This window comes from Theropithecus gelada, chromosome 16, assembly GCF_003255815.1.
Source record: "Theropithecus gelada isolate Dixy chromosome 16, Tgel_1.0, whole genome shotgun sequence".
NCBI classification, from domain to species: Eukaryota; Metazoa; Chordata; class Mammalia; order Primates; family Cercopithecidae; genus Theropithecus; species Theropithecus gelada.
Window position 1 is genome coordinate 68,080,898 of NC_037684.1, and position 15,798 is coordinate 68,096,695.

The 15,798-nt window shown below is 43.3% G+C and overlaps 1 protein-coding gene across 1 annotated transcript in view; it reads left to right on the forward strand.

The window, feature by feature from the left end:
- Nucleotides 1-15,798, forward strand: part of DNAH9 (dynein axonemal heavy chain 9) — a 376,337-nt gene that overhangs the window by 160,997 nt on the left and 199,542 nt on the right. Inside the window, exons 33-36 of the mRNA XM_025361667.1 lie at nt 1,370-1,497; nt 4,801-4,909; nt 7,018-7,165; nt 12,976-13,150. Of these exons, the coding sequence (XP_025217452.1) occupies nt 1,370-1,497; nt 4,801-4,909; nt 7,018-7,165; nt 12,976-13,150 (560 nt within the window). The remainder of the gene's footprint in view (nt 1-1,369; nt 1,498-4,800; nt 4,910-7,017; nt 7,166-12,975; nt 13,151-15,798) is intronic.

Sequence of the window (15,798 nt, forward strand, 5' to 3'; positions counted from 1 at the left end):
TAAATTAGAGGAAAGGAGAGAAATTATTGTTTTATTATGCAACTTTATACCTAGAAAATTTATGAGACATTACTGAAAAATTACTAGAATTAATAAGAAAGTTCATTAAAGGCAATTGAACATAAAGTAAATACACAAAATTTGGTAACTTTTCTGAATACTGGTAAGAGTCAACTAAAAATAGAAGTGCAGGAGGAGAAAATTCATTTCACAGTAGCAATAAAAATCATGACATATTTAGGAACACATTTAACCAAAGACGTGTATTTTAAAAGCTGTAAAAATGTACTAGGGACATAAAACCATATGTGAATAAATGAACAGACATGCCATACTATTAACTGGGGAAGTTTAATGTCATAAAAATCAATTTTGCCCAAATTAATATATAAATTTCAGGTAATGGCAATTAGAATCAGATGAGCCTCTTTCCAAAGCCTGGGTTTGGCAAGATTTGCCAAGACTGCAATTACAAAGCATGAAAATGCTACCTTAAAAAGTTTAATGTAGGCCGGGCGCGGTGGCTCAAGCCTGTAATCCCAGCACTTTGGGAGGCCGAGACGGGCGGATCACGAGGTCAGGAGATCGAGACCATCCTGGCTAACACGGTGAAACCCCGTCTCTACTAAAAAATACAAAAAACTAGCCGGGCGAAGTGGCAGGCGCCTGTGGTCCCAGCTACTCGGGAGGCTGAGGCAGGAGAATGGCATGAACCCGGGAGGCGGAGCTTGCAGTGAGCTGAGATCCGGCCACTGCACTCCAGCCTGGGCGACAGAGCCAGACTCAGTCTCCAAAAAAAAAAAAAAAAAAAAAAAAAGTTTAATGTAGTTTCATCATGTCATAGTTACTTGCTGAAATGACTCACTTTGTCACTTGAAAAGCTAGTGCTATGAGGCGTTGTTCTTGTTCTTGTTGATGTTATGAAAAGTTAGACTAAAGCACAGGGAAAATGCACCTTGGGCACTGCCAGGTTTTTGCAAAGCGAGATATAAAACCAGGTCTGCATCTGGGTCAGCATGGTAAAACCGCATCACTACTAAAAATACAAAAAAATTAGCTGGGCATGGTGGCACATGCCTGTAGTCCCAGCTACTCAGGAGGCTGAGGCAGGAGAATCACTTGAACCCAGGAGGCAGAGGTTGCAGTGAGCTGAAATCACACCACTATACTCCAGCCTGGCAACAGAGCAAGACTCCATCTAAAAAAAAATAAAGTAAAATAAAAAAATAAATGAAACCAGGTCTGATCTGCCTTTGCATGTTCTACGTACGCCTCCTTCTGTGTGTTGTAGCTAAAAGAGGAAAACTATGTTTAAGTAAAAGAGGATTAATGATGAAATGGAAAATAAGGTATCAGCGGTTCCTTTTAGGATTGTTCTCTTCCATCATGCGGGAGCTTGCCAGCATCACCCATGATGGGCCCAAGTGGATTTTACTGGATGGCGACATAGATCCAATGTGGATTGAGTCCCTGAATACTGTCATGGATGATAACAAGGTATGAAATTGGGGGAGATCCCTAGATCATTTCTAATCATCTGTGAAACCAGTCACCCAGTGTGGCAGGCGTATTTGCAAATCTAGATTCCACATGATGGCTGGCTCAGAATAAGGAACTCCCAGCACCCTGGGAGGCCAAGGTGGGCAGATCACCTGAGGTCAGGAGTTCAAGACCAACCTGGCCAACATGGTGAAACCCCATCTCTACGAAAAATACAAAAAAATAGGGCATTGTGGTAGACGCCTGTAATCCCAGCTACTCAGGAGGCTGAGGCAGGAGAATTACTTGAACCCGGTAGGCAGAGATTGCAGTGAGCCAAGATCACGCCATTGCACTCCAGCCTGGGCAACAAGAGTGAAACTCCATCTCAAAAAACTAACTGGTGACTGTTAAGCTGGTGGCTGTTCCTAAACTTGTTCAGAGAGCATGTCCAGATTACAAGTTTTAAAATGCCTTCAACATTTACAGGATTGTTAGAATAAAAGTATGCTCTCCTGGAGAGACTACTTGATTTTTTTTTAACTTTTAGGTTTGAGGATACATGTGCAGGTTTGTTACATAGGCAAACTCATGTCACAGGGGTTTGTTGTACACATTGTTTCATCACCCAGGTACTAAGTTCAGTACCCAATAGTTACATTTTCTGCACCTCTCCCTCCCCCTACCTTGTGCCCTCAAGGGGGCTCCAGTGTCCTGTCTGTTGTTCCCTTCTTTGTGTTCATGAGTTCTCATCATTTAGCTCCCACTTATAAATGAGAACATGTAGCATTTGGTCTTCTGTTCCTGCATTAGTTTGCTAAGGTAATGGCCTCCTGCTCCATCCATGTTCCCACAAAAAAGAACATGATCTCATTCTTTTTATGGCTGCATAATATTCCATAGTGTGTATGTACCACATTTTCTTTATCTAATCTGTCATTGATGGGCATTTAGGTTGGTTCAATGTCTTTGCCATTGTGAAGAGTGTGGCAATAAACATTTGCGTGCATGTGTCTTTATAGTAGAATGATTTATATTCCTCTGGATATATGTCCAGTAATGAAATAGCTGGGTCAAACAGTAGTTCTGTTTTTAGCTCTTGAGGAGTCACCAAACCGGTTTCCACAATGGTTAAACTAATTTACACTCCCACCAACAGTGTATAAGTATTCCCTTTTCTCCACAACCTCACCAGCATCTGTTCTTTTTTGATACTTTAGTAATAGCAATTCTGACTGGTGTGAGATGGAATCTCATTGTGGCTTTGATTTGCATTTCTCTCATAATTAGTGATGTTGAGATTTTTTTCATATGCTTTTTGGCCACATGTATGTCTTCTTTAGAGAAGTTTCTGTTCATGTTCTTTGTCCACTTTTTCATAGTGTTGTTTGTTTGTTTGTCATAAGTTTGCTTAAGTTCCTTATAGATGCTGGATATTAGACCTTTGTCAGATGCATGGTTTGCAAATATTTTTTCCCATTCTTTAGGTTGTCTGTTCACTCTGTTGATCATTTCCTTTGCTGTGCAGAAGCTCTTTAGTTTAATTAGATCCCATTTGTCAATTTTGCATTTGTTGCAATGATTTTTGGCATCTTTGTCATTAAATCTTCGCTCCTTCTTATGGCCAAGATGGTATTGCCTAGGTTGTCTTCCAGGGCTTTTATAGTTTTGGATTTACATTTAAGTTTTTAATCCTCTTGAGTTAATCTTTATATATCATGTAAAAAAGGGGGCCAGTTTCAGTCTTCTGCATATGGCTAGCCAGTTATCCCAGCACCGTGTATTAAATAGGCATTCCTTCCCCCATTGCTTGTTTTTGTCAGCTTTGTTGAAGATTAGATGGTCACAGGTGTGCGGCCTTATTTCTGGGCTTTCTATTCTATTCCATTGATCTATGTGTCTGTTTTTGTACCAGTACCACACTGTTTTGGTTACTGTCGCCCTGTAGTGTAGTTTGAAGTCAGGTAACATGATGCCTCCAGCTTTGTAGTTTTTTGGTTTGTTTTTTTTGTTTTGTTTTGTTTTTGTTTTTTGTTTTGCTTATAATTGCCTTAGTTATTCTGGCTCTTTTTTGGTTCCATATGAATTTTAAAATAGATTTTCTAGTTCTATGAAGAATGTCATTGGTAGTTTAGTAGGAATAGCATTGAATCTATAAATTGCTTTGGGCAGTATGGTCATTTTAATGATTTTGATTCTTCCTATCCATGAACATGGGATATTTTTCCATTTGTTTGTGTAATCTCTGATTTTTTTAAGCAAAGTTTTGTAATTATTTTTGTAGGGATCATTCATGAAGTACTATTATAAAAGGAACAGTATTAATATGAAATGTAAGTTATTTTCTTTTAAGAGTTCCATTGTTCCAGTATGGTCTAGTTCATTCAAATCATTGACATCACTTTAAACTGTTTAAATAACTTTTTTTTGTGATTCAACACACATACACACATATACACACAGGGGTGGTGGTGGAGAGTGTATAGGAAGAAAGAGAGGATTTTTGTAGAAAATTTAGAAAATACTAATTATCACAAAGAAGGAATGTATTTGTTCATTTTCACACTACTGATAAAGACATACTGGAAACTGGGTAATTTATAAAGAAAAGGAGGTTTAATGAACTCACAGTTCCACATAAAAGAGGAGGCCTCACAATCATGGCAGAAGGCAAAAGGCACATCTTACATGGCAGCAGACAAGAGAGAATGAGAGCCAAGTGAAAGGGGTTTCCACTTATAAAACCACCAGATCGACTGGGTGACTCATGCCTGTGAGCACTCTGGGGAGCCGAGGTGGGCAGATCACGAGGTCAGGAGATCGAGACCATCCTGGCTAACACAGTGAAATCCCATCTCTACTAAAAATACAAAAAATTAGCCTGGCATGGTGGCGGGCACCTGTAGTTTCAGCTACTCAGCTGGCTGAGGCAGGAGAATGGCGTGAACCGAGGAGGCAGAGCTTGCAGTGAGCCGAGATCATGCCACTGCACTCCAGCCTGGGTGACAGAGTGAGACTCCGTCAAAAAAAAAAAAAAAAAAAAAAAATCAGATTTTGTGAGACTCACTCACAACCATGAGAACAGTATAGGGGAAACCACTCCCATGATTCAATTATCTCTCACTGGGTCCCTCCCACAACACATGGGAATTATGGGAGCTACAATTCAAGATGAGATTTGGGTGGGGACATGGTCAAACCATATCAAGGAAATAATTATCCATAATCCCAACCAAACCAATAACAATCAGCTAAATCCCCACAGGCTGGCAAGGCACTTACCTCCTTCCTCACTGGCATGCCCTTCCCTGTTGTTTCCAGGTGCTGACATTGGCCAGCAATGAGAGGATTCCTCTGAACCCCACCATGAAGCTCCTCTTTGAGATCAGCCACCTGCGCACAGCCACTCCAGCAACTGTCTCTAGAGCAGGTACGGCCCAAGAAGGGAAGAACCACAAAGCTACTCCACTTAGGCAGGTGCCTCTCGCTTCACACGTAGTTCTGCTGACTCAGAAGGAATCTCCACATGGGAGCCAGAAGCCTGATGTGCAGTTTTGTGAATTTGGAAATGTTGTGGTAATAAGAAGGGAAAGAGCTTTTGAGCTGCACAATTATCCTCTGCACAGAAGTGTCCAACTTAGGCTACTTTTAGGCCAGTTCTAGCCTCCCCGTCAATGGAGATGACCAAATATCACTGTTTCTCACTAACTCCTGGTGCAGAATTGCAGCTCTATACCTTAACTTTCCTCTGTCTCCACTGAACAAATTTATTAACAGAGACTGGAAGAGTTTTTTAAAAAATGTTTGGCAAAATCAAACTTAAAGAAGCAGGAGTAGAATGTCAGTTGCCAAAGGTGAGGGTTGGGGGGACAGGGCAGATGTTGGTCAATGGGTACAAAATTCCAGTTCTGCAGGATGAGTAAGTCCTAGAGATATGCTGTATAACACAGTGCCTATAGTTAACAATACTGTAGTGTGCACTTAAAAAAATTGTTGGGCCAGGCTTGGTGGCTCACACCTATCATCCCAGCAATTTATGAGGCTGGGGTGGGCAGAGAGCTTGAGCCTGGGAGATTGAGACCAGCCTAGGCAACATACCAAAGCCCAATTACTACAAAAAAAAAATACAAAAAAGTGTTAAAGAGGCTAGATCTCATGTTTAAGTGTTCTTAACACACACACACACACACACACACGCACACTTTTGGAAGTGATGGATGTTTATTACCTTGATTGCAATAATAGTTTCACTGGTGTATGCATATGTCCAATTTCAAATAGTATACCTTAAATATGTACAGCTTTTTATATATCAATTATACTCCAATAAAGCTGTTAAAAAATAATATTAATGATAAAATAAAAGGAAATAAATAGTAAAATAAAATAATTTAAAAAGAGATCTTGTTTGGCCTCTACCGTAATATTACGTTCCCTTTCAAGAACCTCTGCTAAAATTGGTGGACACAGGCCAGGTGAGTTGTCTCTCCTGTCCTAGGGATACTCTAACAAGAGTAACGAATTTCCACAAACTTGGGGCTTTTAAATCAACAGAAATGTATTTTCTCACATTTCTGGAAGTTGGACATCCAAAATCAAGGTCAGCAGGGCTGTGCTTCCTCTAAAGGCTTTAGGGGAGAATCTTTCCTTGCATCTCCCAGCTTGGATGTTCCTTGGCTTGTGGCCCCATAATGCCAGTCTCTGGCTTCTTCCCATGGCCTTCTCTTCTGTGTGTGTCTCTCCCCTCTGTCTCTTATTAGGACACTTAGAAATGTTCCACCCAGATAACTCAGGATAGTCTCATCTCAACATCTTTAACTTAATTACATCTGCAAAGACTCTTTTTCTTTTTTCTTTTCTTTTTTTTAAGACAGAGTCTTACTCTGTTGCCCAGGCTGGAGTGCAGTGGCACGATCTCGGCTCACTGCAAGCTCTGCCTCCCGGGTTCAAGCCGTTCTTCTGCCTCAGCCTCCCAAGTAGCTGGGATGACAGACGTGTGCCACCATGCGCAGTTAATTTTTTGTATTTTTAGTAGAGACGGGGTTTCACCATATTGGCCAGACTGGTCTTGAAGTCCTGACTTCAGGTGATCCACCTGCCTCAGCCTCCCAAAGTGCTGGGATTATAGGCGTGAGCCACTGTGCCCAGCCTGCAAAGACCCTTTCTCTAAATAAGATCACACTGGCAGGTTCCAGGGGTCAGGACATGGCCTTGACTTTCGGGGGACCACCATTCAACCCACTACATACCCCCCACATTCCCATGACAAGTATCGCTGATCTGTCACAGCCTTCTTTCCTCCTGAGCCTGGACTTGGCCTTGGGATTCTCAAAGCTGCTCCCCATCCATCTATCACCAGTCCGTTGGAGTTGGTCCTCAATAGCAGACCCATTTACCCTCTCACATCTCAGCCAAATCTCCTTTTCTTTTCAGTTCAGTCTTCTGTACATTTTCCAAACAGAGAAAATAACTCCCTGGGGTGAAAAATATACTGATGTATACGGAATATTCACTTAACTATATTCTCTGTGCTCACAGGGATCTTGTACATCAACCCGGCAGACTTGGGATGGAACCCTCCAGTGAGCAGCTGGATTGACAAGAGGGAAATCCAGACAGAGAGAGCCAACCTAACCATTCTGTTTGACAAGTACATTCCAACCTGCTTAGACACACTCAGAACCAGGTAGGCCAAGAAATAAGGAAGATAGAGAGTCAAAGCAGCAATTAAAAGCCCATCGGTTCATACTTGGTGTCCTGCTGATGTTCTGTCCTGCCCCAAAGTCAGATGTTCCCAGAGCAATGCCTCCAGGCATGGCAGAAGGCAGAGGGAACACACATTAGGATGGCTATGGGATGCCTGTTGTCAGCTCAGGCATGAAGTGAGGTGAGTGAAGAGAAAGAAGATTGAAAGTTCCTTTCGTGAGTGCCACGTGGGTATATCTGAGGGAGGCTGTGGGTTGTATTATCAGATTATAATCCAGAGACTCAGATCCTTCTGTGTACAGGGCAAGCAGCTCTGCATTTGTAATAAATAATCCACAGGCCAGATCAACAGACCTAGGGGTGAAAATGGCACATATTGGTGACCTGTGGGGCCCACTCCCTGTGCCTGGCTATGTGCGTTCACAGCCCAGATAATGTGGAATTGGGTATAATGTACCATCTGACGGTCCTGCCCTGTTGGATATTGTGAGTTTACCTTTCCTCTTATAGGTTTGTGAAAGTAAGAGCAACAAGCCCTGATCACTTATCACTTATCACTAAGCAAGAACTTAATCACTCTTGACCAAGAGGATACTTATTATAGCAAGAATACTATCTGTGTCAGCACAGGGAGCTGCCCGTGGTTGGAACCTGCTTTTGTTTTACGCTATTTTTTGTTGTTGTCGTTGTTACCATTTGACACATCATTCTGTGAAGCTGACACCCAACCCCATAGCGGAGGCAAGAATAGGCCCCTGAGGCTGGCGCTGTGAAGGCAGTGTGACTCAGAGCCCCATGAAGACACCACAGTTTAGGGTCAGGGTTATGTTTCCCGGAAACTAAAGTCTATCATTGCAGTTGATCCCTGCCTCTTTCTTCCTTGGCTTGTCAAGCATGGGATATGATTGTGCCTCCAGTGATTTGCAAGCACGGAGGCCAAGGGGAAGGGAGCACTTCATACTGCAGGAAACGATACTGCAAGAGGGTGCCAGGCACTCGCATTCCATATGCCCTGCCCATACCCCAAAAAATCCACTCCCATTCAAAGTGAATTTTGTATACTTAAAAATTGAGTTGCAGTCATGTAGGCGACATTGTGGTCTATCTTCGTTGTTTAATGAAACATTACTTTTGATTTCATAGTTTTTCTATTTCAGGGTCAATAATTATTCTTCCAACTCAACATATGTATAAGCCTTTGAAAAGCTTTTAGTCCCTGGGTGGCCCATGGGCTCTGTGGCCTTGGGATGTATTGGGCTAAAGCAGCCCGTGGAGCTAACAGAGTCTGGAAGTGGAAAACAGTAGTTAATATCACAGATGGACTCGGGCAGCCAAGAGTTAGAAAACCAGAGAAGGGTAAGGTTTTAGGAAAATAGTCTATCCCTGTTTTTTTTTGTTTGTTTGTTTTTTGGTTTTTGAGTTTTAAAATGCTTTCTAAAGTTTTATTTGTATAGATTTAGGGATAGAAGTGCAGTTGTGTTACAGGGATATACGGCGTAGTGGTGAAATCTGGCCCTTTAGTGCACCCACCACCTGAATAGCATACATTGTATCCAATGGGGGTATTTTATCCTCACCCCCCTGCCACCTTCCCACCTTTTGGAGTCTCTGGTGTTTATTATTTCACTCTGTATTTCCATATATACCTACTGTTTAGATCCCACTTACAAGTGAGAACATGCAGTTTTTGACTATCCGTTTCGCAGTCATTTCGCTAAGGATAATGGAGTCCAGTTCCATGCATGTTGCTGCAAAAGACATGATTTCATTCTTTTTTATGACTAAGTAGTATTCCATGTGGTATACGTAGATATATATACACACACCCCCTTTTTTTTTTTTTTTTTTTTTTGAGTCATTGTCTTGCTCTGTCACCCAGGCTGGAGTGCAGTGGTGCGATCTTGGCTCACTGCAGCCTCCACCTCCTGGGTTCAAGCGATTCTCCTGCCTCAGCCTTCTGAGTAGCTGGGATTACAAGTGAGCATTACCATATCCAGCTAATTTTTTTTTTTTTGTCAGAGTCTCGCTCTGTAGCCCAGGCTGGAGTGCAGTGGCGCAACCTCAACTCACTGCAACCTCCACCTCCTGGGTTCAAGCGATTCTCCTGCCTCACCTTGCCAAGTAGCTGGGACTATAGGCATGTGCCACCACGCCCAGCTAATTTTTTGTATTTTTAGTAGAGACGGGGTTTCACCATATTGGCCAGGATGGTCTCGGTCTCTTGACCTCGTGATCCGCCCGCCTTGGCCTCCCAAAGTGCTGGGATTACAGGCGTGAGCCACTGCACCCGGCCTAATTTTTGTATTTTTAGTAGAGATGGGGTTTTGCCATGTTGGCCAGGCTGGTCTCAAACCCCTGACCTCAGGTGATCCGCCTGCCTTAGCATCCCAAAGTCCTGAGATTATAGGTGTAAACCACTGCGTCCTGCCTACACCACCTTTTAAATTCAATTGTCTGTTGATGGAAACTCAGGTTGATTCCATGACTTCGCTATTGTGAATAGTGCTGCAATAAACAAGAGTGCAAGTATCTTTTTGATAAAATAATTTCTTTTCCTTTGCATTCCCATTCTTTAGGATTTTCCTGAGATGCTGGTCCCATATACCTTTAACTAAAAGTCTGCTATTTCTCACTGTGGACATTTAGAACAAGAGATGGCAAACTCATGTGTCTTTGTGTGTGCATGTGTGCCGGTGCATGCACAAGCCTTTAAAACAGCTTTGAATATTCTGAGTGTATTAAGTCTATCCAGAGGCAACTCTCCCCTGAACTCTCTGCCCATTCTAGGTGTAATGTATTTTCTTTTCTTTTTTGAGACAGAATCTCGCTCTGTCACCTAGGCTGGAGTGCAGTGGTGCAATCTCGGCTCACTGCAACCTCTGCCTCCCGGGTTCAAGAGATTCTCCTGCCTCAGCCTCCGAGTAGCTGGGACTATAGGCGCCCACCACCACACCCAGCTAATTTTTGTATTTTTAGTAGAGACAGAGTTTCACCATGTTGGCCAGGATGGTCTCAATCTCTTGACCTTGTGATCTGCCCTCCTGGGCCTCCCAAAGTGCTGGGATTACAGGCATAAACCACCATGCCCGGCCGATGTCTTTTCATTCTCACAGCCATCCTGCCGATGAGGGAGCTGTGGCTCCGCGATGCTCCCCTGGCATCATAGCCAGTTAGTAACAGACACTTGCTTTAAAGCCTTCCTTCTATTTTATGCAGTCACAGTGTTGTAACGCTCGCTTCATGTGGCCCTGTCACTACAAAGCCGTGTCATGTCAACAGATAATAACTTCTTATTAAATAAGCAGGCCCATAAGGGGCAATTATAAAACAGCTTTATTTTATTTCCTACTGTTCCTTTAAAACCATTATATGTGACTAGTTCTTCTCCTGCCCCTGCGTGAGATCTAGGTCAAGGTCTATGACTTTTCTGTATGACTTTTCAGATAAAAAGGCATCTGATCACTTCTAGTCACACAGTCATACATACACGTGTGTGTTAGTCCAGTGAAAATATAAAGAAACAAACTCCATTCATAATGTAGGCTTCTGCCCCACCCACTCAGCTCAGGACTGTAATGGGAAAGGGGCGTGTTTTTGACTTCTCTCCTTTCTCTGCCAGTGACCTACTCCCTGGCTATAACTTCTGTCCCCTCGGCATAAAAGAGGGGTGGAGAGAAGAGGGGAAGGGGCAGGAGAAGTCTTACCTGACCGCAACTGGTGCGGCCTTAGTTGGTTGCCCCAACTGTGACAGATCTTGAAATCCGACTTCTTCTCTTTAGTAATTTTTGGGAGCTCCTTGGCTCCTCCCCATCACTGGAAATCTTTCATCTGTTATTCTGGAAGAAAGTAACTGCTTCTCTAGCCAGTCAGGTCCCGCTCCTACACAAACCCCATCTGACTCACCTCATCCCTTAGCCAGCACTCAGACAACCCCTGCTGCACACAGTCCACACCTGGATTCCAGGAGATGCTTACCCCTTCTCTGCTTTGACAAACTGGAGCACAGGCTGCACCCGCAAGGGACCTCCCCACTCTCCACTGGGAGATCAGCAACTCTCAGGGGTTTTCCAGGCAAGGGTCCTTCACCAACTCGGAGTAATCCTACTGAAGCCCCTTTCCCTGGCTGTTAGGGGAAAGCAGCTACCTTCGCTGGGCAGGAGGGAACACTTGTTGCCTACCCAGAGCTCTCTCTAGTATTCTGAATGCTAGTTTCCAGGCCTTCCAGCATCTCCCGCTTTGTCCTCTGTGCTCTTGAGAGGGTGAGAAGCCAGGGTTGCAAAACCCTCTGCAAGTCCCACCTAAGTTGTCTGGAATCTCTGTTTGGAATAGAAGGGCAGTTGGCACCTATCCTCTTTGTTATCCTCTCAGGCTTATCCAGCACTGAGCCTGAGAGAGTTGTGTTGTATCTGTCTGTTACAAATACACATCAAACAAATGAGGGGAACACCCGTCGAGGAGTCACTCTTCTCATCACTCATGGAAGTAATACCTAGACTGTTACACTCTAAAAACATCATAGCGTTTGTTGTAAGAATTGCAACTAGATTCAAAACCAGCACAAATGCTAAAAAGTGAATGGTGTGCCGTGCAACTCTGAGGTTCAGTGCTGGGAAATGACTGTTAAGGTGTCCATTGACAGTGCCGTATATGTTATGAAAACGGACTCTGCCTCCAGGCTGCCTGTGAACACGTCATCCTGTGGGAGGTGGCGATGTGGGCTGAGTGTGGGGGTATGCTGTGTACTCTGCAGATACATGTGGTATGATGAGGGTACCCATGGAAAGGAAAGTATGCGTGCGTGAGCTTGTGTATGCTCCTGCTGCACAGGGCATAGGATGTCTTTTGCGCATCTCTTGGTATCTGCCTTTCAATTGAGGCCTCTAAAGCCAAGATTAAAAGTGCAAACACCAGGCCAGGGCAGGGTTACAGAGGTGTACTTTCAGTTGAAGAACTCCATTCAGTTCATCATGATTGTATAAAATAACCATCTGTCCTGGTCCACTCTACTTCCCAGATAAGATCCCGGCCCCAGAAAAAGTCTTTTTGGTGTTTTCAATGGAAGGAAACTTCTGAGGTGAAGAGGTAAAAGGGCAAGCCTCAGAATTGCACCCAAAGTGCCTCTTTAGGTGCTTTTTTTTTTTTTTTTTTTTTTTTTTTGACGGAGTCTCACTCTGTCACCCAGGCTGGAATGAAGTGGTATGATCTTGGCTCACTGCAAGCTCTGCCTCCCGGGTTCATGCCATTTTCCTGCCTCGGCCTCCTGAGTAGCTGGGACTACAGGCACCCACCACTGCGCCTGGCTAATTTTTTGTATTTTTAGTAGAGACAGGGTTTCACCGTGTTAGCCAGGATGGTCTCAATCTCCTGACCTCATGATCTTCCGGCCTCGGCCTCCCAAAGTGCTGGGATTACAGTTTAGGTGCTTTTTGACAGTTGCAGAAATTGTGAAACGAGCGAAAAAGTGGTTTTTCCTTGTTGCAAACACCTGGGTTTCCCAGGGACTGAGAGGGGATCATCAACAGAAGGAGAAGTGTGCAGGGAGAGGGTGTCAAAGGAAAGGAGATGAGAAAGTCCTCAGGAGAATTCTGGGCCCTTACTTCCTTACAAAGGAAGCTGGCATGAGAACAGCTGATGAGAATAAAGGCCAAGTGGCGCTCTGGTCGTCTGTAATCCCAAAGAACTTGACAGGCCATGAGTCCGCTGAAACTGAGTGGTTCCATAGCTGTCCAACAGCACCACCAGAATGGAATATCCACTGTGTTTCAGATCCCCTCGGGTCTCTCTTTGCAGGTTTAAGAAAATCATTCCCATCCCAGAGCAGAGCATGGTTCAGATGGTGTGTCACCTTCTGGAATGTCTCCTGACCACGGAGGACATCCCTGCAGACTGCCCTAAGGAAATTTATGAGCATTATTTTGTGTTTGCTGCCATCTGGGCTTTCGGCGGAGCAATGGTCCAGGATCAGGTAAGGAGATATATTGAGTTCAACATCCACGTTGAAGTCTGTAGCAGCAAAACAATGATCCTTTAGCAAAGATTTGGAAGATAGGACAGCTAAATGTCAGAATGGACTTGAAAGCAGCAAACTATTTAGTCACCTACCTATTACTCTGCTAAAGACATCAGTCCCCCTAGCAAGCCCTCATAGGGTGAGATACATGAGGTCGTGGTGTGTTCAGAGCTTTTCCTTTTTGAGCTACTGAACATACCTTTGATTTCTTGGGAACTTATACAGTGTTTGAGTTTGAGCAACTGCTGGTATATATGCACTACTTTGCCACGTGGTGTGTTTGTGGAGAAAGGGGTGGAAGGAGGCTGTGCTCTGGAAGCTTGAGTGGAAGGAAACCCTTCAGTTTTCTTAAAAACCTCTAGAACAAGGATGTACCACTCCCTACCAGGCCAGAGTTAACCATCATATCTCCATACCCACGAAACTCAAAGCTGTCCAGAGAAGGTTGGGCCAAAGTCTAATTAGCATCTAGGATTGGAAAACCAAAGTGGAATTTATCTCATACTGTTGACTGCTATAGTCTCATGTTGATCGGAAGAAGGGATATGTGGTTTGGAATATCTTTGCATCCTATCCCCTCACCCTTCTGGTATTTCTAGCCTTTTTCTTTACTTATTTTTCCCCAAATAAAAGATATTTTATCTAGAAAGAAAAACATTCAATATTATGCAAACCAGTCTTTTATAAACTGATGCTAGCTGTTATGCAATATTGCATGGCAATTAAGAATATGGGCTGTGTTAGCAAATTTTAAGTATACAATAGAGTATTGTTACTATAGGAACTTTCCTGCACAGAAGATTTATTCATCTTGGACTTAATCATTTTTATAACCAAAACTTTGTACCCTTTGACCTATACCTTCCATTGCTCCCTCCCCCAGCCACTGGCAACCTCAATTCCTCTCTTCACTTCTGTGAATTGACTATTTTAGCTGCATCTTGTAAGTGGAATCATGTCAGATTTGTTCTTCCGTGCCTGGCTTATTTCACCTAGCATGACAATCTCCAGGTTCATCATGTTGTTGCAAATGGAAAGATTTCCTTTTTCTTAAAAAAAAGAAAAAAGAAAAAAGAAAGATTTCTAAGAGGGAAGATAAATCTTACATCAAATGTTCTTAGCACAAAACAACAATAACAATAATAGTAACGATGATAAATAAGAGCATGGAAGGGAACTTTGAAGGTGATATGGAGGTTTATGCATAGACTGTGGTGATGGTTTCACAAGTATATTCTAAACTCATCACATCGTATGGGTTAAATATGTACAGGTTTTGTATATCAGTCATTCTACCATAAAGTGATTTTTAAAAATCAATGAGAAAAGCAAAAAATAAAAATAAAAAAGAACATGAACTATGGATTTGAACTGTAACTCTGCCCCTATTATCTGGGGAACCTTAGTCAAGTAACTTAACCTCTACCTTACTCTCGCCATGTTCACAAAGGTAATGATGGGGTACCCAGCTCCTAGGAGGGTAGGAGGGTGGCGAGGATTAAGTTGAATGCATACTGTTCTAATCACTCAGCATGAATCTATGCAAGGTACTTAGCACAACCCATGGGTGTTTATTATTAATATTCTTCTAGTAAAAATATTTGGTTCCATAGCAAGTATCTGCTGCCTCTCTTGCAACAGGGGATCAGACCAAGCTGTAATTGTTAGAAAGTTATGTTTACCCTTTTCAGTCTGGATTGATTGTGAGCCTCTTTCAAAGAAAAGTAGAAAGTTTCAGCCTCCTCAGGCAAAATCATGTTCTAGAAATCCAAAATGAAAGTGAACTTGGACACAAAAGAATTAGCAATTAACTTCTTTTTCATTTTCAAGGGCCCTGGCTGTTAACATCCGTCCTACCACCCATCACTCCCTGATGTGTTCTTTGGTGCTCAAAATTCAGAAAGCAGCTCTCACAGGCTCTCAGGAAGTGCACCTTTCTCTACCGCCCTCCCCAGAGCCGGATGCCCTGGAGGCAGAAAGGGAAATCTCCAAGGACAGGAGGATGCATGAACCAGGAGTTCGACATCTGAGAATTTTCTGCTGTCTGTTCTGTAGTCTTTGGAGCTTCTCTGTGGACTACTTCTTTGACAGCTTTATGTTTCCCCTTTGAGGCAAGGAGGCAGAGATTTCAGCAGGATGGATGAGACCTGGCTGAACTGCACAGAAATCCCAAATGCATAGGTTATTGCTCCCCATCAAATGCAGTCTCTGACCTGGGGCTGGCAAAATGTCAGACAGCGACCGCTGGGCTTCTCTCTCGTATTGATGCTGAGCAGGCAGTGGGGTAACAGGATGAAAATATGTGATCAATTTTTCTAACTCTGGGTATAAAAATTTAAATCCCCTCAAGCCTTTTAAAAGCCCCGGAGAAAGCATCCCTCCAGGCGTCCTGGGCACTGGAGCACTTGAAGTAATCGACAGCCCTGCCGGCAACCTGGGGAGAGGACAAGGGAGAAAGCTTTTAGCAGCAGGGCACAACCCAGACCCCTACACAGCCTGCATTAAATCTAAACACCAAAAGTAGTGCTGTAAATAGGAAGGTAGGAATTTCGCCAACATATTCACATCAGGAACACCAATGGTGCTTACATTGAAAAAGCTTT